Here is a 27,756-nt window from a genome sequence, read left to right on the forward strand (position 1 = left end):
GATGACACTGTAATGCCAACCAATACTGAACATGGATGCTTTTAATTCTTTTTTTTTTTAAAAAAAAAAGTTAGGACTTCAGTCCTAAACATATTACTTGGTATTATTTAGCTAATTGGGCTTACCTTTAATACTAAAGCATGCTGGCTTCAGAATTCCTATGCAGGGAGAAAAAATGAGGATCCAGAAATTACAGACAGACTATTGGCAAAATCTAAGATAGTTGTTATTTAACATCAACAGTGTACTTGTGTCATGTTATAAGTGTGAAATGAGTATTCTGAAATATCCTGGATAAGGTATGACTCTTTTCCTGAGTGTGCTTTCACGGTGTTGTAGAGTTGCACGTTTATCATCCTACTGTTGTAATTTTCCTGCTTTTCAGAATGCCCTGTGCTTAACTAATGATTTTATTTTAATTACCATTATGATGTCAATTTCCTGGCTTTCACTGACCTGCACCTTACCCAGTGACTTTATTAGACGTTCAGGAGGATCAGTCTGACACTTTTTACATGTGCATTGCTTTGAAGAAATGTAGGTTACGAAATAAATGTAAATAAATAAACAGCCAGAAGGGTCTCTGTCAATTATATTAAAGGTTGCAAAAGTTCATATGGGTGATCCTTAAAAAAAATAAAATAAAACTTACTAAGTTTTACAGAACATACAGAAAGTGGGAAAATAAAAATTTGAAGAACCTAGGACCATGGGACATATAACAATATCCCAAGAAGGCTGTCCTTCTTCTATCCTTTTTTTTTTTTTTATAATAATTTTTATTACATTTTTTACAGAAATAACAAAGAGATCAAAAAGTAAGAAGAAAAAAAAAGACCAGAAAAAAAGGAAAAAGAAAAACACGACCATTTCGATAACTCATTTCAAATTTCCATTGGACTTCCCCCATCCCTCGCAGAATGCATTTCTTAACAATAAATTTATCAGCAAATTATATCCTTATTTCATATGTTTCTTTCTATTTTCAATTACAGTTTAAATTTAAATCTCTTGATCAATATATACTCTGAGCAATATACCATAATATCGTTTTTACCCATTTAAACCTTAATTCTTTCATAAATCTTGTCAAATTTCATAAATAATTAAGTTTTGTTACTGGGGCTAGATTCCCAATCACACGACATCTTATGTTTCATATAACTTATAATACTTTTGCAAATAGTCTTTAAATTTTTTCCAGTCCTCCTCCATTGCTTCTTCTCCCAAGTCTCGAATCCTTGCAGTCATCTCGGCTAATTCCATGTAGTTCATCAGTTGCGTGTGCCAGTCCTCCAGTGTGGGCAAATCTTGGGTCTTCCAATGCTTAGCGATAAGAATTCTTGCTGCTGTTGTAGCGTACATAAAAAAAGTTCTATCCTTTTTAGACACCTTCTGGCCGACAATGCCCAGAAGGAAGGCCTCTGGTTTCTTGGGAAAAGTGTACTTAAACACCTTTTTTAACTCATTATAGATCATTTCCCAGAAGGCCTTCAGTCTTGGGCAGGTCCACCAGAGGTGAAAAAATGTTCCCTCAGCTTCCTTGCATTTCCAACATTTGTTATCGGACAAATGGTAAATCTTAGCTAGCTTAACCGGGGTCATGTACCACCTGTATACCATTTTCATAATGTTTTCTTTCAAAGCATTACATGCAGTAAACTTCATACCGGTGGTCCATAACCTTTCCCAGTCATCAGACATAATATTATAACCAATGTCCTGAGCCCATTTTATCATTGCTGATTTAACTGTCTCATCTTGAGTGTTCCATTTAAGCAGCAAGTTATACATTCTCGATAATAACTTGGTCTTTGGTTCAAGCAACTCTGTCTCAAGTTTCGATTTTTCCACCTGGAAACCTGTTTTTTTGTCTAACTTAAAAACCTCATTAATTTGGGCATAATGCAGCCAATTTTGCACCTTATCCTTTAGTTTTTCAAAGCTCTGCAATCTCCAGTTACCTTCAATATTTTCTATTATTTCCCAATATTTCGGCCAATAAGCCTCCATATTGGTTGTTTTCCGAGCTTTGGCCTCTATTGGTGAGATCCACCTCGGAGTTTTGCTTTCCAATAAGTCTTTGTATTTTTTCCAGACCATATATATTGCTTTTCTGACAATATGGTTTTTAAACATTCCATATGATTTACCCTTGTCATACCACAAATACGCATGCCAACCTAACGAATTGTTGAAGCCTTCCAGATCTAGGACATCAGTGTTTTCTAATAGAATCCAATCTTTCATCCAGCAGAAGGCTGCCGCTTCATAGTATAGCCTTAGGTCCGGCAGGGCAAACCCCCCTCTCTCTTTTGCATCAGTTAATATCTTAAACTTTATTCGGGGCTTTTTGCCCTGCCAGACAAACCTAGAAATGTCCTTCTGCCACTTTCCAAAGCATTCCATCTGTCCACAATCTGCAAGGCTTGAAACAAAAACAACATCTTTGGCAAAACGTTCATCTTTATAGCTGCAATTCGGCCTAACAAGGATAATTTCAGTCTTGACCAAATTTCTAAATCTTTTTTAACTTCTAACCAACATTTCTCTTAATTATCTTTAAATAGATTCAAATTCTTGGAAGACAGATTGACCCCCAGGTATTTCACTTTCTTAACAATATTTAGTTCTGTCTCTTTCTGAAACCCTTCTGTTTCCATGGCCGTCAAGTTTTTCCCTAAGACTTTAGTTTTTTGCTTGTTCAACTTAAAACCCGCCACCCGACCAAATTTCTGGATCAGTTCTAAAACTCTTTTTGTACTGGGTTCTGGCTCCTGTAGTGTTAAAACCAGGTCATCTGCAAATGCTTTCAGTTTATATTGTTTCGCTCCGACCCGTATTCCTTGTACCTGCCGATCCTCCCTTATCATGTTCAGCAATACCTCCAGGACTGAAATAAACAATAAGGGGGATAGGGGGCACCCCTGTCGTGTTCCTTTTTCAATATGAAGTTCTTCTGTCACCACATTGTTCACTATCAACTTAGCTTTTTGTTCTGAATAGATTGCTTCTATTCCATTCTCAAACCCCCTTCCCACTCCCATCCCTTCCAAATTTTTCTTCATAAATTTCCAGGAAATGTTATCAAAGGCCTTCTCCGCATCAATAAAGATCAATACTGCTTTGGTGTTAATATTTGTTTGTAAAAGTTCCAAGATATCAATAATGTTCCTGGTATTGTCAAACAAATGTCTGCCTGGGAGAAAGCCGGCCTGGTCTTTATGGATTATCTCATTTAATACTTTTTTAAATCTGTTGGCCAGAATATCCGCAAATATTTTATAATCCACATTTAGGAGTGAGATGGGACGGTAGTTCTTGAGTTGAGTCTTTTCAGTTTCCACTTTAGGTATCAATGTGATGAATGCTTCTTTCCACGTATCTGGTGCCTTCCCTCCCCCCATAATCTGGTTACAAACCTCCTCTAGTGGTTGTATCAAATAGTCTTTTAACGTCCTATAATACTTGGAGGTAAGTCCATCAGGTCCTGGAGATTTGCCCAGCTGCATATTCTGAATGGCATCCTCGATTTCTTGTTGTGTTATTTTACAATTCAAGGTTGATCTCTTCTCTTGAGATATTTCTGGAAGACCATTTTCTTTCAAAAATTGTTCTATCTCGGTTACATCCTCGGGTCCTTGTGTATACAGCTTTTTAAAGTATTTCTGGAAACACTTTCTAATTTCTCCCGGTTTCTGAATGTTCTTTCCTTCAACTTCTAGATTGGTAACGTAGTTTAATTTTTGTCTCTTTTTCAACTGCCAAGCTAGCAGTTTCCCACATTTATTCGCCGATTCAAATGATCTTTGTTTCATTTGTTTAATTCTCCATTCCACTTCTTGGTTAATCAGTTGCGCATATTGTGACTGGTGGAATTTAATTTCTCTTAAGGTCTCTTTGGATTTTGGGTTTAATCTTAATTTTTTCTCGCCGTCTCTTATCTTCTCCAATATCTTGTCCTTTTTACCATTCCAGAGTTTTTTCTTAATCGTATTCTGTTGTATCAGAAACCCTCTCATAACAGCTTTGCTCGCGTCCCAGATTGTTCTTTTTTCCACCGAGGTGTTCAAGTTGATTTCAAAATAGTCCTTTAAAGCTTTTTGGGCCTTCTTTACAATCTCTTGATCTCTTAGCAGGTTGTCATTCATTTTCCATCTGAAGGAGTCGGCAGTAGTAAATCTCATTTCCATTTTCAGAGCGTTATGGTCGGAGCAAGTCTTTGGGCAGATTTCTATTTTTGTGGTCTTAGGTGCCAGCCCTCTAGTTGTCCAAATTTGGTCGATCCTTGTCCATGACAGGTGGGCCTCAGAAAAGAAAGTTCCTTCTTTACCTAGGGGGTTTCTTGTCCTCCATGAGTCAATTAAATCCATATTGTCAGTTAGTTCAAAAAAAGTTTTTGGTAGTCTTCCATCTTTAGTCAAATTCTGGTTCTGTGACTTATCCATAAAAGTAGAGACAACCCCATTCATGTCTCCCATCATAATGATGTTAGAATAGTCCAGATAGTCCAATAATGTCTCATGCAGCTTCTTATAAAATTCTGATTTCCCCTCGTTTGGTGCATAAATTCCTAATATCAAAATTTTCTCTCCTTGGGTCGAAATCTCAATAGCCAGGATTCTTCCTTGTTCATCTTTAAACAAAAGTTTCGGTGAAAGAGTCTCTTTGGCGTAAATCACCACGCCTCTCTTCTTGACTCTGTCTGATGAGATAAATTCTTGGCCTAATCTTTTATTTGTTAACACCTTTCTGTGTACCCTTGTCACATGGGTTTCTTGCAAACAAATTATATCCAAATTCTCTTTCTTTAGGATATGGAAGATCCGTTTGCGTTTTTCTGGGGAATTCGCGCCATTTATGTTCCAACTATACAGCTGCAGAGACATCTTGTATCAATCTGTTGTTACTCTTGTGGGGTGTCCTCTTTTTTGTCCGAGTCCGAAGGTGGTAACTCTTTCCCTAACTCTGGTGGTGGCCAAATAGCTGCTCCTTTCTGTAGGTCTTCTCCGTGATCGTGTAGGAACTTCTGGCAATCCTCTTTCGTTTTGATTTTTATCTTCTTTCCTTTGTATTTAAATAAGACACCTTGTGGGAACTCCCACCTGTAAGGTATTCCGTTACCTCTCAAAAGTCCAGTTAGGTCAGTGTAGTTGGCTCTTAGATCCAGTAATTGTTTAGGGATATCTTTGTAAATTTGTGCTCTTCTATCCTGGATCACAAGTGCTTTATTGAAGTGTAGATCAAGTAGCTTGTCTCTCTCCTGTTTAGTCCTTAAAATAATCAAACAGTCTCTAGGCCTGTCCTTCCCAACGACTCTTCCCAATCTAAATGCAGTCGTTATTTTGAAATCTGTGTCTTGGTTTATACCCCAGAATTTGGAAAATTCTGCCGTTAAAAAGCCGGTCAAATCCTCTTTCTCAATCTCTGGGATAGAGCGTAATCTCAGGTTATTTTCCCTGTTTCGCAGTTCCACCAAAGACAGGTAGGCCTGCTGGTCTGTAATATGTTTGTGGAGCGGTCTTACCTCTCCTTTCAGTTCCTCCACTCCTTTGGCTGCAGCCTCTGCTTTTCCAATCGCAGCCTCCGCCAATTTTCGATTTTCAGATGTTGCGTCGTTTAAGTTTCCAATATCTTGTGAATGCTTGGCCACCTGTTCCGAAAGTTTGGTAATTGAAGATGTGGCTAAGTCAATTTTTGCAGTTTGATCATCCACTTTTTTGTTCAAAATTGCGAATTGTTGTAACATTTCCTCTAAAAGAGTGTTAGATCCTCCAGATGCCATATCCTCACCTATTGGTTGTTCAGCTTCTTCAGCTGGTGTTGTTGGCGAGGGTGCAGTCTGTAAAACAGCAGGGACTGAAGATCTACGTCCCTGAGAAAACAGGGTTGTTTGTGTCAGTTTGCCTTTCCCTGCCTTCGACGCAGCTCTTGTTTTTACCCTGTCGCTCATTCCACACCTGTCTTTGGATTCAAGGTCAGACTGTCAAAAGTTTCATGAGAAAGGCAGGCGCAAGCGTAAACAATCTAACCACAGAAAGACAAAGCAAAGTTGGTTCTCAGGAAATTGTAAGTCCCAAGTTCCACTAGAGGGAGTAATGTTGCAATTCAGGGAAGAAGAAACAAAATTTCAGACGCCATTAAAGTTCCTTAAGTTAAGTAAATTAACGATGATCCTTGGAAAAGACCTTTTCCCTCTAGCAGAGCTCTCACAATATTGCCATAAGTTTCTTAAAAGGTGCAAAGTACAGTTGTTTAATTGTATCCAACAGTAATGCCTCTAAGTGTCCATTTCAAATTTATAAGTGTATCCGCAAAGTAGCCTTTTGTCCCACTGCAAGTCCGGGACTGGGGGTTTTAAAGTCTTTAGAATTTAGAAAAGTCCAGTAGAGGAGAAAGTCCCCAAATAAGGTACAGAAAATAGCAAGGAAATAAAAGTAACTTGCCTGCTTCAGTTTCCGACTTTTCCGAACGTATGATGTCTCACTTTAAAATCTCTCCGCACTGCTTCCAGCTTGTCAAATCTTTGCTTTTGATCACTAGCATCCTCGGGAGACGGACTTCCTTTTTCTCGCCTCCCGCTTTCAGCCAAATTCATAAATTTGTAATCCAATTTTGAGTAAATCTTACTCACGAGTAGTTGGTTTGTAATCCAATGTAAAAGGAAGAAAGGTCGGCGCTCATCCGCAACAGCCGCGCGGCTTCACTCCCGCAGAAAGAGCGATGAATCCACAGCACCGCTTCCCCTCCGCGCTTCCGGAGCCCCTTACGGGGTCCCTTCTTCGTTTTGGGGGTCGCTCTAGGTGCCCGCCGGATCCCACGGCCACGAGCTCACTCTGCTCGTGGTTTTTCTTAGTGGGTCGTCGCTTTGTATCCTTCTTCTATCCTGGTCTAAATGACTTACCGTATTTTTTGCTCTGTAAGACTCACTTTTTCCCTCCTAAAAAGTAAGGGGAAATTTGTGTGCGTCTTATGGAGCGAATGCAGGCTGCGCAGCTATCCCAGAAGCCAGAACAGCAAGAGGGATTGCTGCATTCACTGCGCAGCGATCCCTCTTGCTGTTCTGGCTTCTGAGATTCAGAATATTTTTTTTCTTGTTTTCCTCCTCCAAAAACTAGGTGCGTCTTGTGGTCTGGTGCGTCTTATAGAGCGAAAAATACGGTAGGTCACAAACTAAGATTGGGAAGATCTGGGTTCAGATTCTTGCTTAGCCGTGAAGCTACTGTGTCACCTTTGGCCAGTCCCTATTTTCAGCCTAATCTAAGGGTGGTTCTGAGGATAAAATGGTTGAAGTCATGTACATTACCCTGAACTGCTAGACAGGTCACCAGCCTTTTTTGGACTCTTGGGCCTGTTTGTAATTTAGAGAGTCCTCCCCTGATTGCTCCTCTCTCCTGCTCTCCTTGGATCAGTGGGTGGCCTCTGTGCTTGGAGAAATGAAAAAATAAAAAGTATCTGGGAACATCATGATTTTCTTTATTCTGCTAGATAAGTTTGTTAGCAGACAGGCTGGACAAACTGTCTTTTTGCTAGGTTCTTGTTTATATTACAGTGGTACCTTGGGTTACATACGCGTCAGGTTACAGACTTCGCTAACCCAGAAATAGTACCTTGGGTTAAGAACTTTGCTTCAGGATGAGAACAGAAATCATGCTCCGGCAGCGCGGTGGCAGCAGGAGGCCCCATTAGCTAAAGTGGTGCTTCAGGTTAAGAACAGTTTCAGGTTAAGAACGGACCTCCGGAACGAATTAAGTACTTAACCCGAGGTACCACTGTACTGTACTGATTTGCAATAACTGGAGGTAGGGAATAAGGCCAGAAGGTGCAGCAGTGGAAGAAATAGGTTTGCTCTATTACTATGCATTCTTAAATGCAAACCAGATCCACTAAAAAGGGTAAAAAAAAATCCCGTCGGCATTATTGACTCCCAACTGGTAATGAATTTGGAAGCAATCTTCACCCCTTAACAGCAAGACTTTGTGGAGGGGGGCAGGCACCACTGTATCCACAGAACTGCCGGTTGCATTGGCCAGAGCAGAAGGGAGGATAGGCGGGAAATGCCTCTTCACTACACCACCAGTGGTGGGTGGAAGCATGCAAGGGACACTTGTCATCTGATGCAAGGTGATGTGTTTATGCCTATCTTTTTTAAGATTATTAAAACTGTTGTGCCTTGCACCGCGGTGCAGTTGTAATTCAGCTGCACAGTTAAGTCACCTTAATGGATTTATTTGGTACAGGTGTTGTGAATGTAAAATCATTTTACCATTGATAAAGTGCTAGTGCAATAACTATAGGATCTTGCTTCCTCTAGGAAGTGGACGTTATTCCTTGTGAAATATCCATTGCATCATACTTGCAGATCTGGGGTGGGGGAGCTGTGGCCTTTCAGATGTTTCCTGACTGCAACTTGCATTGTCCCTGACTGGTTGGGGCTGATGGGATTGGTACTTCATCAACATCTGGAGGACCACAAATCTCCATCTCTGTTGTAGATGAACCTGTGATATATAACCAGCCAGGAATCCATAATCTGAGTTATGAGTGTAAAGAGTTGCCTACTTCACATTATCTTTACTTTCATTAAAAAATAGAGCCCAAAGTGTTTTGTTCTATCTGCAGTGTTTAGAATAAAAAAAAAAACCCATTAGGACTTCAGTCCTGAACTGACCCTAGTAGAGCTTTAGCAGCCTATGTTAAGATTTGCAGCCATGACATAAATACATTTTGGCATACTTTTATTTTGCAAGGTATTAAAAATATAAGTGTTATGTAATACTGCTCAGTATGCACTTGTCTGTATTTGCATTTTCTTAACCACAACATACTGTTTTTAATTAAGGTTAAGTGTTCTTTCTTACCGAAAATTTCTCGTTTCCTACTTTTGTATATATATTTAGAGGCAAAAAGCAGCAGAGGGTGTCAGTGCTTTAGTATTTTGCATTAGTGACTTGTGGCGGTTACCAGTGACGTTCTGTGTTTGTGGTTTTCAAAGAGGTTTCATAATAAGAAGACCAGTAGCGGCAGACAAGCTGCCCAAATGAAAGTTTGCCTTCTACTTTCAAACTCCCCCTGCAATGTTTTGGGTGTATTTGAGGGCAGATTCTCAATTTATATGGGGTAAGAGTGAGATCCAAGTGGGCCTAGGCTAACCTTCCAAAGCTGGTGCCCTCCAGTTGTTTTTGGTTGCAAATCCCATCATCTGTGACAGTTGGCTGGAGCTGATGAGAGCCGAAGGGCACCAGGTTGGGGAAGAGTGGCCTGGTACTCAAGTGATAGGACTGTGGTCCCCAGACCATGCTGCAGAATCCTCTGAAATGTCCAGGAGTTTTGTGACCGTCAGAGTATTCTCTGAAAACTAGCCCATATGAAAAGTGTTCCATGAAGGTAGGAAGTATGAAAATATTTGGAACATCTCTGCCTCCTTCATGACCTCAAGGGTAGGACTAGTGGAAGGATCTCACAGCCCCTTTCTGTGCACGATGCCTCTTTGTGTGATTCACATAGCCACTGAGTTAAAAGTAAACGTGATTGGGTGGTGTGTGTCTTAGATTTAGCCCGCAATCCTATACACACTTGCTTGAGAATTAAGTCCCACTGACCTAAATGAAACTTACTTCTGATCACAATATGTATAGGATTGGCATAGTCTGTCATTTTTAAGAGCATTAAAATATTTTGACATGTAGGAGATTACACATTAGATCAAAACACATACACACACACACACACTTGCAAGCTGAACTTCTCAGAATTCAGAGAACATCCTTGGTCTCCTTGATAAATGGTTGTTGTCTGGGGGGAAACAAGTGCTTTTTATTTACCCGGACAGCACCCATCAAATCTGCCTTTTTGCCGGCACTAGTGCAATTATGTTTGCAGTCCTGGCGGAACATTGTGTTTTGGTACATTGCGTTGCTGATACGTCCCATCCTAAGCACTTCCATGATAACCCTGCACATATTTAGAACTGGCCTGTTAATTCTGTACATTGCAGCCTACCAGGGAAGATGATTGTATCGCTACGCTTTGAAAAATGATTTGATGTTAAAATATTTTCTGAAGATTGGGCTGAATGTAATACAGCCAATGTGGTGTAGTGGTTAAGAGCGGTAGACTCATAATCTGTGGAACCGGGTTCGCATCTCCGCTCCTCCACATGCAGCTGCTGGGTGACCTTGGGCTAGTCACAATTCTCTGAAGTCTCTCAGCCCCACTCACTCACAGAGTGTTTGTTGTGGGGGAGGAAGGGAAAGGAGAACGTTAGCTGCTGTGAGACTCCTTCGGGTAGTGATAAAGCGGGATATCAAAGCCAAACTCTTCTTCTTAATTTCTCCAAAACAAGTTGGGATTCAGGCCCATCAAAGTAGTAAGAGTTCTGACTAACATAAGGAGTTGAGACGTGGACTACGCACTTCAAATCAGTTGTACCGATGGCACTCTGAAGCAAACAATGGATGTCCCAAAGTGGGGTTTGCAGTAGCAGGGCTTGCACTACCATTAGAAAGAGTGAGATGTTTTGACCTTTAAAGCTCTATGTGGCCTAGGACCTACATACCTACAGGACCGCCTCTCCTGGTATGCCCCACAAAGGACGTTAAGGTCCAAAAATTGACAACATTTTGGAGGTCCCAAGTCACAAGGTGGTTAGGTTGGTCTCAACTAGGGCCAGGGCCTTTTCAGTACTGGCCCCGACTTGGTGGAACGCTCTGTCACAAGAGACTAGGGCCTTGCGGGACTTGACATCTTTCCGCAGGGCCTGCAAGACAGAGCTGTTCCGCCTGGCCTTTGGTTTGGACTCAGACTGACCCTTATGTTTCCCTCCCCTTACAGTTTTAACTTTTAAAATGAGGCTGCCTTTTAAATTGCATTTTAACCTGTATTTTAAATTGTTTATTTTTTTTCTTGCTATGTGTTTACTGAAATTTTATTGGTGTTAGCTGCCCTGAGCCAGGCTCTGGCCAGGGAGGGCGGGGTATAAATAAAATTTTTTATTATTATTAGTCAACCGATTTTGTGCATCATTAAATTGTGTTTTTACTGTCATGAAAGTGGGGAGCCATTTTCTGCCTCATTGCGTGAAGACCAGCCTTGGGTATTGTCGTGGTGAGGGGAGGCATTTGTTGCTCTGTCCCTGGAAGCAAATGTTTTGTGCTGGGCCTGGGAAATCCATGTTTGTGGATAGTTGTACTGGGCTGTAATCAAATGTGCCCCTCCTACAGCTACCTGAAAGGTTGGTTCTCACTTGGTCCCTCCCATATTACATCACTTGTTAATGCAGGGGTGAGGAACCTCTTGTAGCTGGCGGGCCAGATCCTTATCCCCCCCCCCCCCGTTCTGGCAGGTCATTTTGATAGGTAGGTGAGGCCAGAGGTCTCATAATTCTCATAGTACTCCCACAAGACATGGAAGAATAGTTGATGCAAGTCCTAGAAAGCTCTTAATCTGGATCCAATCCATCAGTGCTCTAATTTAGTTTTACTTGGTCATAATTTTTCCAGTTGATTTCAATGGAACCCAAATTCAACTGACTTAATTTGGACCCAACCTCTCACTTTTCACTTTTCCCTGTGAAACATGGAGCACCAAGATGGACTTTTGGGCTATGGGTATTCAAACTTGCCTCGTAAAGGTAGAAGAGGCAGCTTGATAGTAGCAGCTAAAATGTAGTCTGAAAATGTCTCAAAGGGTGTGGGTCTTTCCCGCTGCACACACATTTTTACCTGGCATTTAGGAATCTATTTATGATTGCACAGTGCAAGCTAGTAAATATATAGGATACTGGACTTGCCTTGGTTATTGTCCATTTGCATTTGAAACTTCAGTGATTTACGGGTAATGTGGTGGGAGCTTTAGATTTGTGCACGCTTCAGCAGCCACTCAAAATGAGCAAATTGTCACAGTGAGACGTGGAACTGGGCATTTCTCAAAATGCCACCAACTTGTCTGACAGGTTTTTGTGAATTGGCCCATAAAAATGACAAACTTCACTGTGCAAAGAAGTATTTACTTACGGAATATTTTTAAAAGAACCCCATAGCTTAACAATTGCTAGACTAGTATTTTTAGTCAATTATACTGTATTTAAAGGTAAAGGGACCCCTGACCATTAGGTCCAGTTGTGGTTGACTCTGGGGTTGCGGCGCTCATCTCACTTTACTGGCCGTTGAAGCCGGCGTACAGCTTCCGGGTCACGCGGCCAGCATGACTAAGCCGCTTCTGGCGAACCAGAGCAGCACACGGAAACGGCGTTTACCTTCCTGCCAGAGCGGTACCTATTTATCTACTTGCACTTTGACGTGCTTTTGAACTGCTAGGTTGGCAGGAGCAGGGACACAACACGGGAGCTCACCCGTCGCGGGGATTCGAACCGCCGACCTTCTGATCGGCAAGTCCTAGGCTCTCTGGTTTAACCCACAGAGCCACCCGCATCCCTTAATACTGTATTTACCAATTAGTAAATAAAACAGATATAGGGTTGTATCCAATGCAGACTCAGTGGAAATAGAACAGACTTCTGCAGTGGGACTTCACCTTCTTTTTCCTTTCAGCTCAAAACCTGCGCCTGAGGATTGGCGGCTATAGCAGATTTTGGAGGTGTGCAGAGGTCGGCAGTGTGGAGAAAAGGAAGGTAAAGTTCCATTGCACAAATTTAAGTCCATTTTACTTATTAATACTTGTACTGATGACGTTGGATTGCTTCTAACTATTTTTACCATATGTCACCTGGGCATTAACATATGGCAGCTAAAAATATAATAAAGATTAAGTAAACAATTTTTCTGTAAGTAAACTCAATGCAAGAGTACAGTAGTGAGCCAGTGACATGAATTGAATCACACCCATTGCTAATATTGGTATTTATCACAAAATTAACCTTTGAAATGGGTGATTTTACAGAAGGCTCTTTTAAATTTGTACATTTTCGTGCAACCCAGAAAGCACAATTTTGACATTTTGGTTTTGTAAACCTGTACATTTTAATTGCTGCATCATAGAAAGAGTGCCACGTTGCTTCACATCTCCTGCCCCCCTCGTCCCAATTTGAACTTTGCTGTTGTTCCTGTATAGTGTTACACCAGTCAAGCAGGTGTAACTAGCAGGTAGGTTCCAGTAAAAGATCTGAGTTGCAGTACTAGAAACCAATTAATACAGGAACTGTACCCATTAAATAGGTACAACCAGAAAGTAGTGTTCTTGTCCTTTTATAATGTTTCTGAGGGTTGTGAAGGTCATATGATTTACTTGTGCTTTTTGCAACACAGGGGGAACTGCCTCACCCACACCCTGGATGCCCCATCATATGGGGTAATATATGGCATCATTATGCTTCCAGATGAACTCCCACGTGAAATCTTGAAAACGCAATGGCAACTTGTGCTCCTTCCGCATGAACGCTTGTCACTAAGACATTATATCATCAAAAAACCCATCCAATTTGACTTACATAAACTTGCCAGTAATCTGGGATTGTACCTGTCTCCAATAAATTAAGTAGAGTTCATTAGAGAAGTGATAGGTCTTGTGCCAGGGCACATCATTATCATATCTAAAAATCTGTATTGTACAATCTAAAACTCTGTATTGTACAATTTTTGAAAGCAGGATTTAATGTTCCACCATTTTAGTGGTGATGGGGGAATTTCACTGCCTTTCAAAACCCTTCCATTGACATCTACTTTTCTAAATCTGTTTTTTAAAAATAAAATAAAATAAAATAAAATAAATAAAGGACCTTTCAGTGATTCCCCTACCTGAGTGATAAAGGTCTAGGAACGATTTTATCATGTGATCTGCTTGGTGAGGCTTAGGAAACAGTGCCAAGTGTGGACTATATGAAGAAGGTATAAAGATAGGACTCATAGACTCCGTTGCCAGCAGCCCACTCCCACTGAGCTGAATTGAACAAGTGTAAATGTGCTCCAGAAACCGTGCATTGTTGTCCGCTATGTATCTCTCCCCCTTGGGCATCAAGCAAAGGTTTATCAAGCCTCTGGTGGGTTTCCATTCATAACTGTAGGCTGTGTTCCAATTAGTGTATCACATTGTGTGTGTGCTTGTGCCAGAATGCCAATTCGTCTAGTCCAGTACTACAGATTTAAAGAAGTTTAAAGACTGTCTCAAGCCAAATCTTTAAAAATGTAGTATAAACACTGGCAACTGGGAAGCACTGGCCTGCGAGCACTCCAATTAGAGAACAGCCTTTACCAAAGGTGTCATGGGCTTTGAAGATTCTTGAACTCAGGACGAAAGGGAGAAACTAGCTAAGAGGAAGGCGCCTTTGGCAAACCCTTACCATGATCAACTCCCTATGTCCCCACTGCAGAAGGATGTGTGGATCCAGAATTCACCTCCACAGTCACTTACAGACTCACTGTTAATCATGGAAGACAATCTTACTTGGCTACGAGTGATCACCAAAGAAGACTGTAGATATGAAGTCTGCCGTGGATCCTGGGCCCAACTTTGTAGAGTCTCAGAGAGGGATGGGGAAAACTGTGGTCCTCCAGATACTGTGGAACTTGACTCCTGTGAGTCTGAGCCAGCACGGACAATTCTTAGGGATGGTGGAAGTCGTAATGTAGCAACAGCTGGCAGATGACAGGTTCTCTATGCCAGATCTAAGCAAATCTTCCCAGATTTGGTCTCAGAGAATCTCAGTAGGAAAAAGTTTATAATAGAAAGCGTGTGCTCTCTGACACATCAATTTTAACACGTCGTACAGGTATTAAATTGAGAAGGTGCAAAATGCGACTTTATTTGAAACACGGAATTAAAAATGCATTAAAACTCACCTGCCTTTCTCTTACTGAGTGTTTACCTACCCATGTTTATCAGAGGTTGTAAACCTCATTGTAAACTTCCTCATTGCTTTGGTACGAAGCAGGTGATAATGCTTTTGCTTGCTGAAAGCTCAGGAGAAGGATATACTACTGGGAGTCCAGAAGGAATTGGATTTTAATTTGGAGGCACACCAGATCATTAAAATGGCTCCTGTGCCCTTTAACACATTTATTAAATCGTTACTGAAATATATCACATAGTGATAGAGCTTGTGATCAGTACATTTCAGAAGTTACATGGAGGCTTCTCTTTCCCCTTCTTGCGTAGGCTTACAAATATAGACCAGCCACATTGCTTCAGCAAACACATTATTTCCTTAATGTGTATGTTTGTTGATTAATAGTTATGCAGGAATGAAGAGGTTTGCAGAAGTGAATTGGCAGGCAGGATGAACTCAACCCCTTCCCTATCCACTCATTATCTTAATGCAATACCTCTCACACTTTTCCCCTAGTTGGGCCTATGTCTGGTCTCTGAACATGCTGTACCACTGAATGACAACCCTCACCCTGCTTGGACTAAATACTCGTGCTTAATGGTTTTTCCCTTGCAATGAATCTCTCTGAATTATGGGAAACTGTATTTCCCCTGGAATGTGTGGTTTTTCCCTGTGTCTTCTATTTATCCTACTTCCCAGCTGGATTACAGGGGACAATATCTAAATTTGCATGGGGTGGTGGTGGAATATAGAAGGAAAAATATACTTTTTCTAGGCATCATAAGGAAACAGCTGTAGAACTGCCCCCTCACTGTTTTTGTCCCTGTGGAGTTTGGCAATGAAATGATTGATTTTGCAAAAGGCAGCTCCACCCTGTGCAGTCAAGGTTAATAGAGATTAAGTGCCCTGGAAGTTTAAGTTAATTGTGACGTGTTCTTCTGGTCTCAATGGGACCTTGGCTTTATCTGAATTGTAGTCAGGAAGTTTCTGGGCCGTGCATGACGAAAGAGCGGTGGGATGAGATAAGGTACGTCAGACAAAGCATATTTCTTTACGGGTAAACTAGGTAAAGGTAAAGGTACCCCTGCCCGTACGGGCCCGTCTTGCCAGACTCTAGGGTTGTGCGCTCATCTCACTCTAGAGGCCGGGAGCCAGCGCTGTCCGCAGACACTTCCGGGTCACGTGGCCAGCGTGACAAGCTGCATCTGGCGAGCCAGCGCAGCACACGGAAACGCCGTTTACCTTCCCGCTGGTGAGCGGTCCCTATTTATCTACTTGCACCCGGAGGTGCTTTCGAACTGCTAGGTTGGTAGGCGCTGGGACCGAAGGACGGGAGCGCACCCCACCGTGGGGATTCGAACCACCGACCATGTGATCGGCAAGTCCTAGGCGCTGAGGTTTTACCTACAGCGCCACCCGCGTCCCTACGGGTAAACTACATTGAAATAAATTGGACTCACTTCAGAGTAAAGCTAGTTGCAGCTTTTAAATCCTTCTGGTCCAAGGAACTTAAATTGCGAAAAGATCCCATTCCATGGGTTTTAAGTATTCCTTAGCTATGACTGGCTTTTGCTGGACTTGTGCCCCATATCTATCAGGAGCATTTTGAAGCTGACATCTTCAAAAAGAAAAAGGTGCCAAATTTAAAGCGCATCCATTTTTTTGTGATGCGCTCAGAGTGTGATCCCCATTTTTCCCTGGTCTGTCCTCTCAAACTGGCAATGGGAAAGAGTCTTCTTTTGCCTGGTGCAGCTTGAGTTTTCCCCCCAAGGGGAAAAGGATATTCTGAATTGCTGGCCTCAATTCAAGTTTAGACTCTAGCCTGAACGAAAATGGGTAAACCTTTGTGTGAAAAGAAAAGGAAAACAATGTGTAGCTAACACACAACCCCTTGTCTTTTCTAGGTGTTCGCTATCAAGGGCCGGTTTTAGCTTCATCTGAATAGCCATGGCAGAAGGTGGATTTGATCCCTGCGAGTGTATCTGCTCCCATGAACATGCCATGAGGAGGCTGATCAATCTGGTGAGAGACATTTGCCTTTACGTTCCTTTCTTTCAAAACAAATTTCAGCCAATTGCATAGCTACTGCTGAATAGCCTTCTTGAGCGCTTGCTCGTGCAGTCTTTCAAAGTGCATGCCAATCTCATAATTTTTTCTTAGAGCAGTCTTTCCACAAGTCCTTCAAGGGGCTACATCTATTATCCATAGGATGGACAGGTAAATACACTGTTAGGTGATAGGGAAACCTTCCAGCTGAACATTGTCGATTTCACTTGTGCTGTCAAAAACAAGGGTGAGTCCTTGGGAGTGGGTTCTCCTTCCCCCTCCCCTCTTAACATTTTGGGGAGATATGCACTCTGGCACAGATGAGCAGCACAGTTTTGGAAACTAGTCAAGATAAAATCCATGGAAACAAAGCGCTGTCTAAGGGTAGGGGGAAAGTAGATTGGTTGGAGGTTTGCTTCTTAGATTTATTTAAAGGGCTATACAAGTACTTCTGCAATTGAATGGTGTCATGGGAGACTATCCAACGTGTGTATAAAAGAAGAACTGGGAAAATAAAGGAATGATCCAGCCATATTTAAATACTCCTTTGTTTCAGTGGGAGATCGTTAAAACAACAATATTGAAAGTACCATAACATTGACTGGCTTGTACCTAAGTTTGAAAAGGACTTAACTTTTTTTAACCTGTGGGAAGGAAAATACAGCATTTTACTTGGAACCAGGCTGGGGATCCTCTTGACTGTTGGGAAAATGCAGCTTCTAGGTGTGTTACAATCACTTCTAGGAAGCTATTCCTCGGGAGCCTTTTCGAACAGTGAACATCCTGTTCCAGTCCAAGCTGGCCACGATAAGAACCTTGAACGTTTAAGAATTAGGTGCCCCCATTTGCTTGCTTTCCTCGTCCTGACTCACCACTTTCTCCTTTTGTGTCGTGTCTTCTTACATTGCAATCCTGAGGGCATTCAAAAGCTGTACTCAGAACTTTTCCATAATGCTTTGAATAAACAAATGCAATAAACAAGATCTCAGCAACCCGAGGATCCTACTAATTCAAGCTCCATTAACCTACGGGGGGTAGTAATCACAAAACCAATCTACTGTGGCTGGTAGTTTCAATGGATGGTTGCAGTAACAGGCAGTCATTGAAGAGAAGGAAAGGTTCTGTCCAGCAGAGAGGACAGATAAAAATTAGGATTAGCATGTTGACTTAGAGGAGTGATAAGGAGACAGGAAATGTGCATCTGTGCCTAGCTAAAAGAAAAGTAGGGAACAAGAAGAAAAAATGGAGGATATGGGGCCTAGTGGTGTGGTCTGGGAGAGGTAGGATGAGCATGTGTGTGTGAGGTTTTAATTTTATTTAGAGGTGATTTAGGGGAGATTTAATTGTGAACAGTGTTAGGTTCCAATGAGTAGCTTTGTGTTTTGAGGCTCATATATCCCAGCCATGTGTTCTCCTAAGTTTCTGGAGGGCCAAGGTCTTTTGCCTCTTAGCCTCTTATCAGTTTTCCTTCTGTGAAATGGATGTTTTCTTGCAGTAGTAACCACAGTCTTTCTCCATGTCCCCACAGCGGCGTTTTTGTGAATTGCCGTGGCCTTCCGGGCCAGCCGTTTTGCAGCAGTGCCCACATTGCAAATGCGGCCACAGACCCCAAAATGTTGGAGGCCTGATATATATAACAGTTGTCATTGGCAACTTCTTCAAAGTCAGTTGAGATTATATCAGATAAAATAGGTTCAGGATGGAGTCATGGGGGTATTGATGCAAATGAATCCAGTGAGAGGTGTGTGTGTGTGTGTGTGTGTGTGTGTGTGTGTATTCTAGAAACACAAAATCCTTAACATACTGCATCTTGTGTCAAATGTGAGGGAGGGACATTTTTGAACGGATTACTGTATATGAATTTTGTCTTAAACTGCCGAGGAGGGAAATGAAACTGGCACACAGTCTGTTAAGGGGAGATCATATCTCAAGTTCTACGAGGTCTAAATACTTGCTTTTTGAAAAATGGAAGCTGGAAATTAGGTTCACCAGGGGGCAACTATCTCTTGTGGGTGCCCATTTCCTATAACCTTATCTCCAGAATGTGTATAATAAAGGCAAGGCTATCTCTAGGGATCTTATTAATACTACTACAGTATATATTTTCCCATCATTTTTCTATCTTGCCTACATCAACATTGCCCTCTTTTGGTAGGGAAGCAACACTACAAGGTGTGTGTTTATAAGCCCCTTTTAGAATGGTGGTGTAAGTTAAAACACAGTAAGTTATGCTTACCGTATATGATTTCTGTTTTTACCTGGTAAATATGGTAGTATGTCACATAATACAAACCACTGGACACAATCTGCTTGAAGCTCACCTGCAATTAAGCCCCACTGAAATTAATGAAACACGTGATTCATTCAAATCAAATTTCAAAATGTGTTAGGTAGAGTTTATCTTTATCTATGTATGCAAAATGTCTGCAGTCTTGTGCAGAGCTCTCCCTCATTGGAACAACTCATGTTATGCAAAGCTTATTGAAAGAGCTTGCTAGATCAAAGTCGAAGCAGAAGCGATTAGAGAGTTTTCTGTTTGCCAAGAATTAAAGCCGAACCTATTGATACGGTCTCTCTCTGATTGCAAAGTGTGTGTTGATGCTAAAATAGGAGAAATGACAGGTGTGAGAAACCTTCAATACAGTCGGGGAAATCCTGTGTGTGTGAAATCTCTAATTCACCTATCCCTCCAGTGCAGAAGGGATCAAGGGCTGGCCACTGTAAAAAGATGGAAGTGAAGCAAATTGCATAGGTGAACACTCATCTGATAGCACTGGAACAAAAAAAGGAGGAGGGACTTGTGCTTAGGAAATGTCCCTTGGAGAATCACCATCAAAATTTAAAGGATGGGGTTGGGGTTGACCTATGGCATGCATTCTTGGCTTTCTTGGTCCACCCACCACCCCATAATCCTTTCAGTTGCGTGGGATGCTTGCAGGGTAAATGAATGCACATCAGATGGTTCGTCTGACTGGTGTTGTAGTGTGGCCAAATTACATTGCTACATTAAACATGCTTTTTAAAAAGCACGCCTAAGCGAGCCGCTTCTGTTGTGAAAGAAGCATAGTCACATGGGACCCTTAGCTATTTCCCTGCCAAAAAATCCACCCCACAGCAGCTCCTTGTACACAGATGTGACGTTTGACTGCAAACGGTATCTTTAAGGACAAATAGCAGCTGATGGGAAGGGAGGGGCAGGTTTTGGTACAGTGCCCTAATCTGGATCAAGACCCTGTCTAGCTGTTTTTCTTTGGAAATTAAAGCCACCAGAGCTCAGCATGGTGTTTTTAAAAAATGTGCTCAGCATGGTGTTTTAGAAATTAATATAATATAGTTTGTCCCCAAATGAGCATTCCATTGAAAATGATGTAGTGTGGTGAGACCTCATTTGCTCTGAGATGCTCATTTGGACATCTATCTGGTTTAGGTCTGCTCTTTCTGATCCAGTAGAACAGGCTTCCTCAAACTCGGCCCTCCAGAAGTTTTGAAAGTACAATTCCTATCATTCCTGACCACTGGTCCTGCTAGCTAGGGATCATGGGAGTTGTAGGCCAAAAACATCTGGAGGGCTGAGTTTGAGGAAGCCTGCAGTAGAAGGTTGCGTCTGGCTAGAGATTTGGAATTGGTCCGCACTTCATTCTTTTTAATAGCAGCTCCTCCACATTGTACAGCCAACTACTTTGGTTTCAAAAGCCAACTGTGATGCGGTGTATTGGGAGGGGCTACTTTATAAAAAAAATGGAACATCTTTTTCCGACCAATGATTATCACCAAATTTCTAGCACTTATTGAAAAGCTGAAAAATAAAGAATTTTGATATACAAGTAAATTTTTGAAAGTAAAACTCATGTAGTTAACAATAGTTAACTTCCAAGACTTTGCACTTGACTCTCCAAAGTTCATTTGATTTCAGAAATTCTGAAGACTCACCCACAAATCTTAGAACGGATGAAGTCTCTTTTTTCTCTAAACAAGTTTCTGTTCTCTTCATTTCAGTTACGGCAATCCCAATCCTACTGCACAGACACGGAATGCCTTCAGGAACGTGAGTAATAGGGAAATCTTGCATGTATATTTTTAAACGCTTTTGTATACTGCTTTCCAGCACAAAGCAACTCAACAGCTGTTTTTATATATATCAACAGAAATATATCCAAAAAATAATAATAATACAATTTAAACACCAATAAAACAACAGCCACAAGCATTACAAAATACAGGAAGATAGTTGGACAGAGTAAGTCTAAGCATGCCATCTTCATCATGCGGCAAAATCCCATGTAGATCAGAAAGTTTTCTATGAGTCTAAGCTGGGAGTGGGGGGGGGGCATCAATACAAAGGAGGCCATACTCTGGTTCCCCATATTACAAGCTACTCTCATCAATGGAAATGGCAAGTGGGAGTGACCCTCCTGCTAATTTCAGGGCTAAAATAATTAGCGTTAAGGAATAGATGCAATGGAAAAGATTATGTCTGATGGCTAAATGTGCATTAGACTGAGTTTCATATTTCACCTGTTAACCTTTTTCTTTTCTTTTCACAAAATTCCAGTGGCATTGTTACACTCTAAAGTGGGAGAACTTCACGGAAGCAGGGAGATACTTCTTAGGTTTTCTCTCTGGTCCCCCTCCCATTTAAAATGTTCCCATCTGCTTTCTTGCTGCAATTTGGGAGGGGGTGATTTTTTTAATAAACGGAATAACCACTGGATAAGAAAGGATTCAGAAGCCCTTTCTCCCTGCTTAGGACTTCTGCTTTAGATTGTTATCTCTGCAACTGTATTTTACTTTATTTATTTCACAACTTTCTATATACCTTAGTTGTAATAAAACTTAAAAGTGATTTGTTTTCTAAAATAGAAAATGTGGGGGGTGGGAACAGGACAATGCATGGCTGAGGGCTAGGGGTGGGTCTTGCTCTGTGAAAAGTATCATCAGATTAGAATATCAAAACAGCATTTTGAGAAATTTCAGGGGCATGCGTTTTGATCCAAACAGAAAAAGGCCTCGATAATTCAGAAAGAATCGTGCCATTGTATACCTTGTAGTATTGGTAATCTGAACCAAAGGAACACTATAAGTTTTTTTTTCTTAGTTGGAAGTTGATCTTCCAGTTTTGGAATGCATAACCGTTCCAGCCAGGTACTAGTGTACACTGATAAAGACCCATGTTCATGATTCATCATGCCAGATTGTATACTACAGTCTTATTTTCCAACTTTCCTACTCTCTTGAAAAAAGGGGGAGGGGGTTGGCAGCGTTTGGATGTTTAAGAGTGATATAAAAACACAGTGAGAATTAGCTGTGAGTAAGAACATGTTTGGAATCTTTACATAAAGTGATTTTGGGGCCAGTAAGAGGCTATGAGTATCCAGACCTGGAGATTTAACTGCATGACTAGCTGTCTAAATGCTGGAACGTCAAGTGCAGCACTAAGGAATACACTGCTTTGCGTAGCAGGCAAGGCAAGGCAGAAGGCCCGGCTGCTAATATTTGCACCAGGCTTAGCCATCCCAGAAATTTCATGCTGCTTGCCAGCCAACTGCAAGGGCAGATGTTGTACGCCTATTTGACGTCTGGGGGCCATAGCTGTCAACCTTTCCTTTTTTTTGCGGGAAATTTGCTTATTCCAGCGCCGTTTCCCGCTGCTATCCCGGATTGTTAGATATCCCATAGACTGTCCCTGGAACAGGTGAGGCTGCTGATCCCTTATTTTTGAGGCTCCCCGGGACAGGTGAGGCTGCTCATCCCTTATTTTTGATGCTGCTGATCCCTTATTTTCAAATCTGAAAGTTGACAGCTATGCTGGGGGCCTGTAGTCAACAGGGAATGGCTCTCTAGACTACATTTTGATTTGCTCCCTTAGATTCTCAGTTTCATCTCCAGATTTCCTGTCACTAGCTGTCTTCTGTATTTATTTTATGCCTTCCCCCCAGCCTTCTCTTTAACCGGAAATGAGGAACTCCAGATGTTGTCAGACTCCAATTCCCATCATTCCTGATTGGCCAAGCTGCCTCAGCTTACGAGAATCAGAGTCCGACAGCATCTGGAAGATCGTAGGTTCCCTAAGCAGAGCTCCGGAGAATGTAGATCCTGGCACACAAATGACTTTGGGAACTTTATATCCTGAATTTCTGTCTTACATGAAACCCTCGAGGTGGCTTGCATATAGAATTTATAAATTCTGGCACACACAATTCATTTAGGAACTTCACACACACCCAATTTCTGTTCTTATATAAAACGCTCATGGTGGCTTACATATTAGAATTAAAGGGGGGGGGACCAGGGAAACATACTCAAAACAGTTGAAAAGAAGATGGGAACAGCAGATAAAAAATTGCAGACACTTTCCACCCCCACCCCCCATATCAACTGAAAAGACCAAATGCCTAGTGGAATAATAAGCTTATTTCTAGATTTGAGGTGAGGGGGCTTAGCTCGAATTGGCAGGGAATTATGACATCTGCTGTGTTGTTTTCCCTTAGTCACATCTGCTGATAGGAATGAAGAGCTGGAGGAGTGCAGCAAGTGGTTTGGGAGCCTATGATTATTTTGCTTCCTGTCTGAGACCCAGCTTATACAAACAAACCCTTTTGGCCAATGATTACAGCAGTAAAGGCTGGAACTTTGGGTGGGGTTTGGTTTGGGAAGCAGGAGGGCAGGGGCTCTGCTGAAGTCAGCCTGACGTCTGTTCCATTGCTGCAGATGAATGAATCATTATGAAAACGATGACTTGAGAGGGGAACTCCCTGAATTTTGCACATTTGGAGTCTTTCTGTGGAAGTGTGAAACTCTTGGGTTTGGTCTTTGCATCCAGACAAAGTGAAACAGCACTCATTTGCTTTGAGATAATATAGGCTAGCAGTGCTTCCTGAACTTAAAAACTTAAAAAATGGTATTTTTGCAAGTAAAATTGGCATCTAATGACACTGTTATGTCCTTAAAGATTGGGAAAAGACCTTGCCAAGCAGAAACTTGGCGTACAGACAGAGTAGCTCTTCTGGGGGCAGCTAATTCTGTAGTTGTCTCTGTCAGCTTTGATTGGCTCAAACGCCGGCTCCCTCGGCCTGAAAGTGAGATGAGCGCTGCAACCCCATAGTCACCTTTGACTGGACTTAACCATCCAGGGGTATTTTACCTTACCTTTTGGGCACTGACCACTATCAAACTAGCTTAGCTTAACAAGGTAGTGGTCTTCTGTGTCTTCAGACCATACTTTTATTCTGTCTTATCACCAAGGCGTGTTGCTTCTCCCTTTGCAACACAGTGGAGAGCAACCTGGGGCCCAAGTGCAACGTGTAATTCCCCCCAAACCCGCAGCTAATTTTGTGTGCCCTCCAACATTTACTGTAGCTTCTCAATTTCTCCATTCTATCCGTTTCTTCCTCCTTCTTCCTTTCCTCCTTCCTTCTCTTAGCTTTCAGAATTGTGCTTTCCCTCTTTCTATATAGTTTCAGAAAGGGCAGTATTTTATTTGATGAAAATGAATTGGGTGTGTACATATATAGCTCACTAAAGCCAGAATGGAATTGCTTTCCAGAAAATAACCCCATCAAACCTAGCTCAGGGCTTACATCTGAGTAGACCTGCATAGGATTTCTAATCTGAGCTAGTCATGACGAAAGCTGAAGAAGGGCAGTCTTTGTTCTGGATTATTTAATACATAAAACTTTGTTCCTGCCCCTCATCAGCCCTCCTCTGCCCAGCGTTGACATGTGTCCCACATGAGACTACCCCTGAGGGAATGCAACCCTCAGCAGCAGGGGTCAGAATTTTTTTCAGCAGGGGGCTGGTCCACTGTCCCTCAGACCTCGTGGGTGGCCAGACTATATTTTGGAAAACATAATAATGAATGAATTCCTATGCCCCACAAATAACCCAGAGATGCATTTTAAATAAAAGGACACATTCTACTCATGTAAAAACACGCTGATTCCCGGACCGTCTGCGGGCCGGATTTAGAAGGTGATTGGGCCAGATCCGGCCCCCGGGCCTTAGTTTGCCTACCCATGCTCAGCAGCATAAAGATTTCCCATCCCTGCTTTACAGAACAAGGATAGGGCCCTTCATCTCTGCCCCGTTGGCAAAACCTCTGCATAACATTGTGGTTATCGTCATGATGTGAGCTGGGAACTAATAGTCCCCAGTCCAAATATCAGTTTAGCCGTGAACTTATTAGATGGCCTTCAGCAAGCTTCTAGCTCAGAGTTCCCGTCTGCCGCATGAACAATATCCTGTCCTCCTTCAGCTGTACCTTGAAGGCTGTTGCAAAGATAATTTACGAAAATGTTTAAAGCGTGCCACAAACGTTTCAAACTTTTCCTATACCTTGGCAATTCTTACAATATGCCATATAATTATTAAATATTAACTGCTTTCTCTTTAGTTCGATTACATTTTTAAATATGTATTCTTGCAATACATTGAGGAAAGGAGTGGGTAGTCAGAGGCTCGGTGTGTATTGAACAGAGCTATGTCACAGGGGGAGGAAGAAACCTTACTCCTGAGGTTTTAAAAATCTATCATTTTAATTGCTTCCAACTCTGAGCTTATTTCCTGCTGGGCCTTCCCTCTCTGCCCCAGCCCCAAGGACACTGCTAATAACCTTTGCCCAAGGAAGCTGAAGGTCTCTTTCACAGTTTGACGTTGAGAGGGATGTCATACAGGAGATGCCTTTGGCGGATATGCAGATAACTGATGAGCCCTGGAAATTGGAGCTTCAAGTGTTGCCTTGAAGAGAACAGCTTCTTAAAGAGGTGGTCAGCTTATCTGTAAGATATTTGATGGATTTAAAACTCCACAGCAGCCCAGCTTTTTGTCTCTCACAGGCCCGGTCACATCAGTTGCTGCCAAAATGATGAGTGAAATGAGGCCTCCAGAAGTTTAGGGGAATATTGTTTTGTGGGCTACAGAAGAAAAGCAGGGTGCTTATCAGCTTTCCTCTCTGAAAACTGTGACTACATGATACTACTGCCTTCAATGTTCTTTGGCTACTTATGGCAGCAATCTTCTGGCACCGAGCTCTGATCCGAATTAGTTTTCTGTACTGCTTCAAGATTAACAGAGCAAGCCAAACTGTTTCTCAAGCCAGACTCTGGGAGGTTTGGACTGAGTGGAGGCATCCCTCTGCTCAGTAATCATGGCTGAGCAATCCCTCCGTTTTTATATTATTTTTATTTATTCATTAAATTTGTATAGCACCCTTTGTCCGAAGATCTCAGGGCAGTGCACATCGTAAAATCACAAAATACATAATAAAAACAAGAACAAACCAAACCAGTAACCACCCCCTTGTGAACACATTTAAAAGGATATGGGATGTTCATCAGCCAAAGGCCTGGTTGAAGAGGAATGTTTTGCCTGGCACCTAAAGGTGTATAATGAAGGTGCCAGGCGAGTCTCCCTGGGGAGAGCATTCCACAAACAGGGAGCCACTGCAGAAAAGGCCTGTTCTTGTGTTACCACCCTCCAGACCTTTCATTGAAGCAGCACATGAATAAGAGCCTCAGATGATCATCACAGGGTCTGAGTAGGTTCATATGGGGAGAGGTGGCTCTGGAAGTATTGCAGTCCTGAGCTGTTTAGGGCTTTATAGATCAAAACCAGTAGTTTGAATTGGGCCATAATTGACAGCCAGTGCCTTTGGGCCAGGATCAGTGTAATACAGTGGTGCCCCGCAAGACAAATGCCTCGCAAGACGGAAAACTCGCTAGACGAAAGAGTTTTCCGTTTTGGAGGTGCTTCGCAAAACGAATCTCCTATGGGCTTGCTTCACAAGACGAAAATGTCTTGCGAGTTCCTGCGGTCCCCCCCCTTTTTCTAAGCCGCTAAGCCGCTTATCAGCTGATCCGATAAGCCGATAAGCGCTAATAGCGCTAATCCGCTAATCTGTCAATGGGCTTGCTTCGCAAGACGAAAAAACCACTAGATGAAGAGAATCACAGAACGGATTCTTTTCGTCTTGCGAGGCACCACTGTATGCTCAAACTGTCTGGTCCTGGTGAGCAACCTGGCTGCCCATTTCTGCACTAGCAAGTTTCCAAACCGGCTTCAGAGGCAGCCCTATGTAGAATGCATTGCAGTAATCTAACCTACATGTTACCAGAGCATAGACAACAATAGTTAGGCTGTCCCTATCCGGAGTTGATGGAAGGCACTTTGCATCACTGAGCCACTGCTGCTGTGGATTTAATCAATTTGGTAGTAACTTTATTAAATAATATTAATGTAAACATATTAGACTACAGTAGAACATCTACTGAAGGAGCGTCTCCACCCCCATCGTTCTACCCGGACACTGAGGTCCAGCTCTGAGGGCCTTCTGGTTCCCTCACTGCGAGAAGCCAAGTTACAGGGAACCAGGCGGAGGGCCTTCTCGGTAGTGGCGCCCTCCCTGTGGAACACCCTCCCACCAGATGTCAAAGAGAACAACTACCAGACTTTTAGAAGACATCTGAAGGCAGCCCTGTTCAGGGAAGCTTTTAATGTTTTTTAATTTTAATGTATTTTAAAAAAATTTTTTTGGAAGCCACCCAGAGTGGCTGGGGAAGCCCAGCCAGATGGGTGGGGTACAAATAAATTATTATTATTATTATTATTATTATTATTATTATTATTATTATTATTTACGTCCCGCTCTAGTTAGGCCCGTTCCAAGTCGCAACCGCGGCAAACCCAGAAGTAAACACCAGGTTTGCCACGATTCACACACATGCAGAAACGGCTGCTGCCATCTGCACATGCACAGAAGCGGGCTGCCACTGAATGCGCCTGCGGACAATGGCGCTTCTACCAGCGACCCATTTCACCATAAGGATGGATTGCGGTCGTGAGTAGAGGTTCCACTGTATTTGTATCTTTGCATAAATGTGTGTGTTCTGCATGTGTGTCTATATTTATATCCATCAGGAGGAGGCTATAGCTTC

General features: G+C 42.1%; 1 protein-coding gene across 3 annotated transcripts in view; it reads left to right on the forward strand.

Annotated features, from left to right (window-relative positions):
* The window catches only part of SMIM14 (small integral membrane protein 14), a 40,887-nt gene that overhangs the window by 6,984 nt on the left and 6,147 nt on the right, over positions 1–27,756 (forward strand). For 2 of the 3 annotated variants that reach the window (XM_082238324.1, XM_082238323.1), the window contains 3 exons: positions 12,552–12,631; positions 16,687–16,804; positions 20,825–20,873. In XM_082238324.1, the coding sequence (XP_082094450.1) occupies positions 16,730–16,804; positions 20,825–20,873 (124 nt within the window). In that variant the 5' untranslated portion in view covers positions 12,552–12,631; positions 16,687–16,729. The remainder of the gene's footprint in view (positions 1–12,551; positions 12,632–16,686; positions 16,805–20,824; positions 20,874–27,756) is intronic. The other variant, XM_082238325.1, reaches the window with a different exon arrangement.

This window comes from Podarcis vaucheri (assembly GCF_965113315.1).
Source record: "Podarcis vaucheri genome assembly, chromosome: 9".
Taxonomy (NCBI): domain Eukaryota; kingdom Metazoa; phylum Chordata; class Lepidosauria; order Squamata; family Lacertidae; genus Podarcis; species Podarcis vaucheri.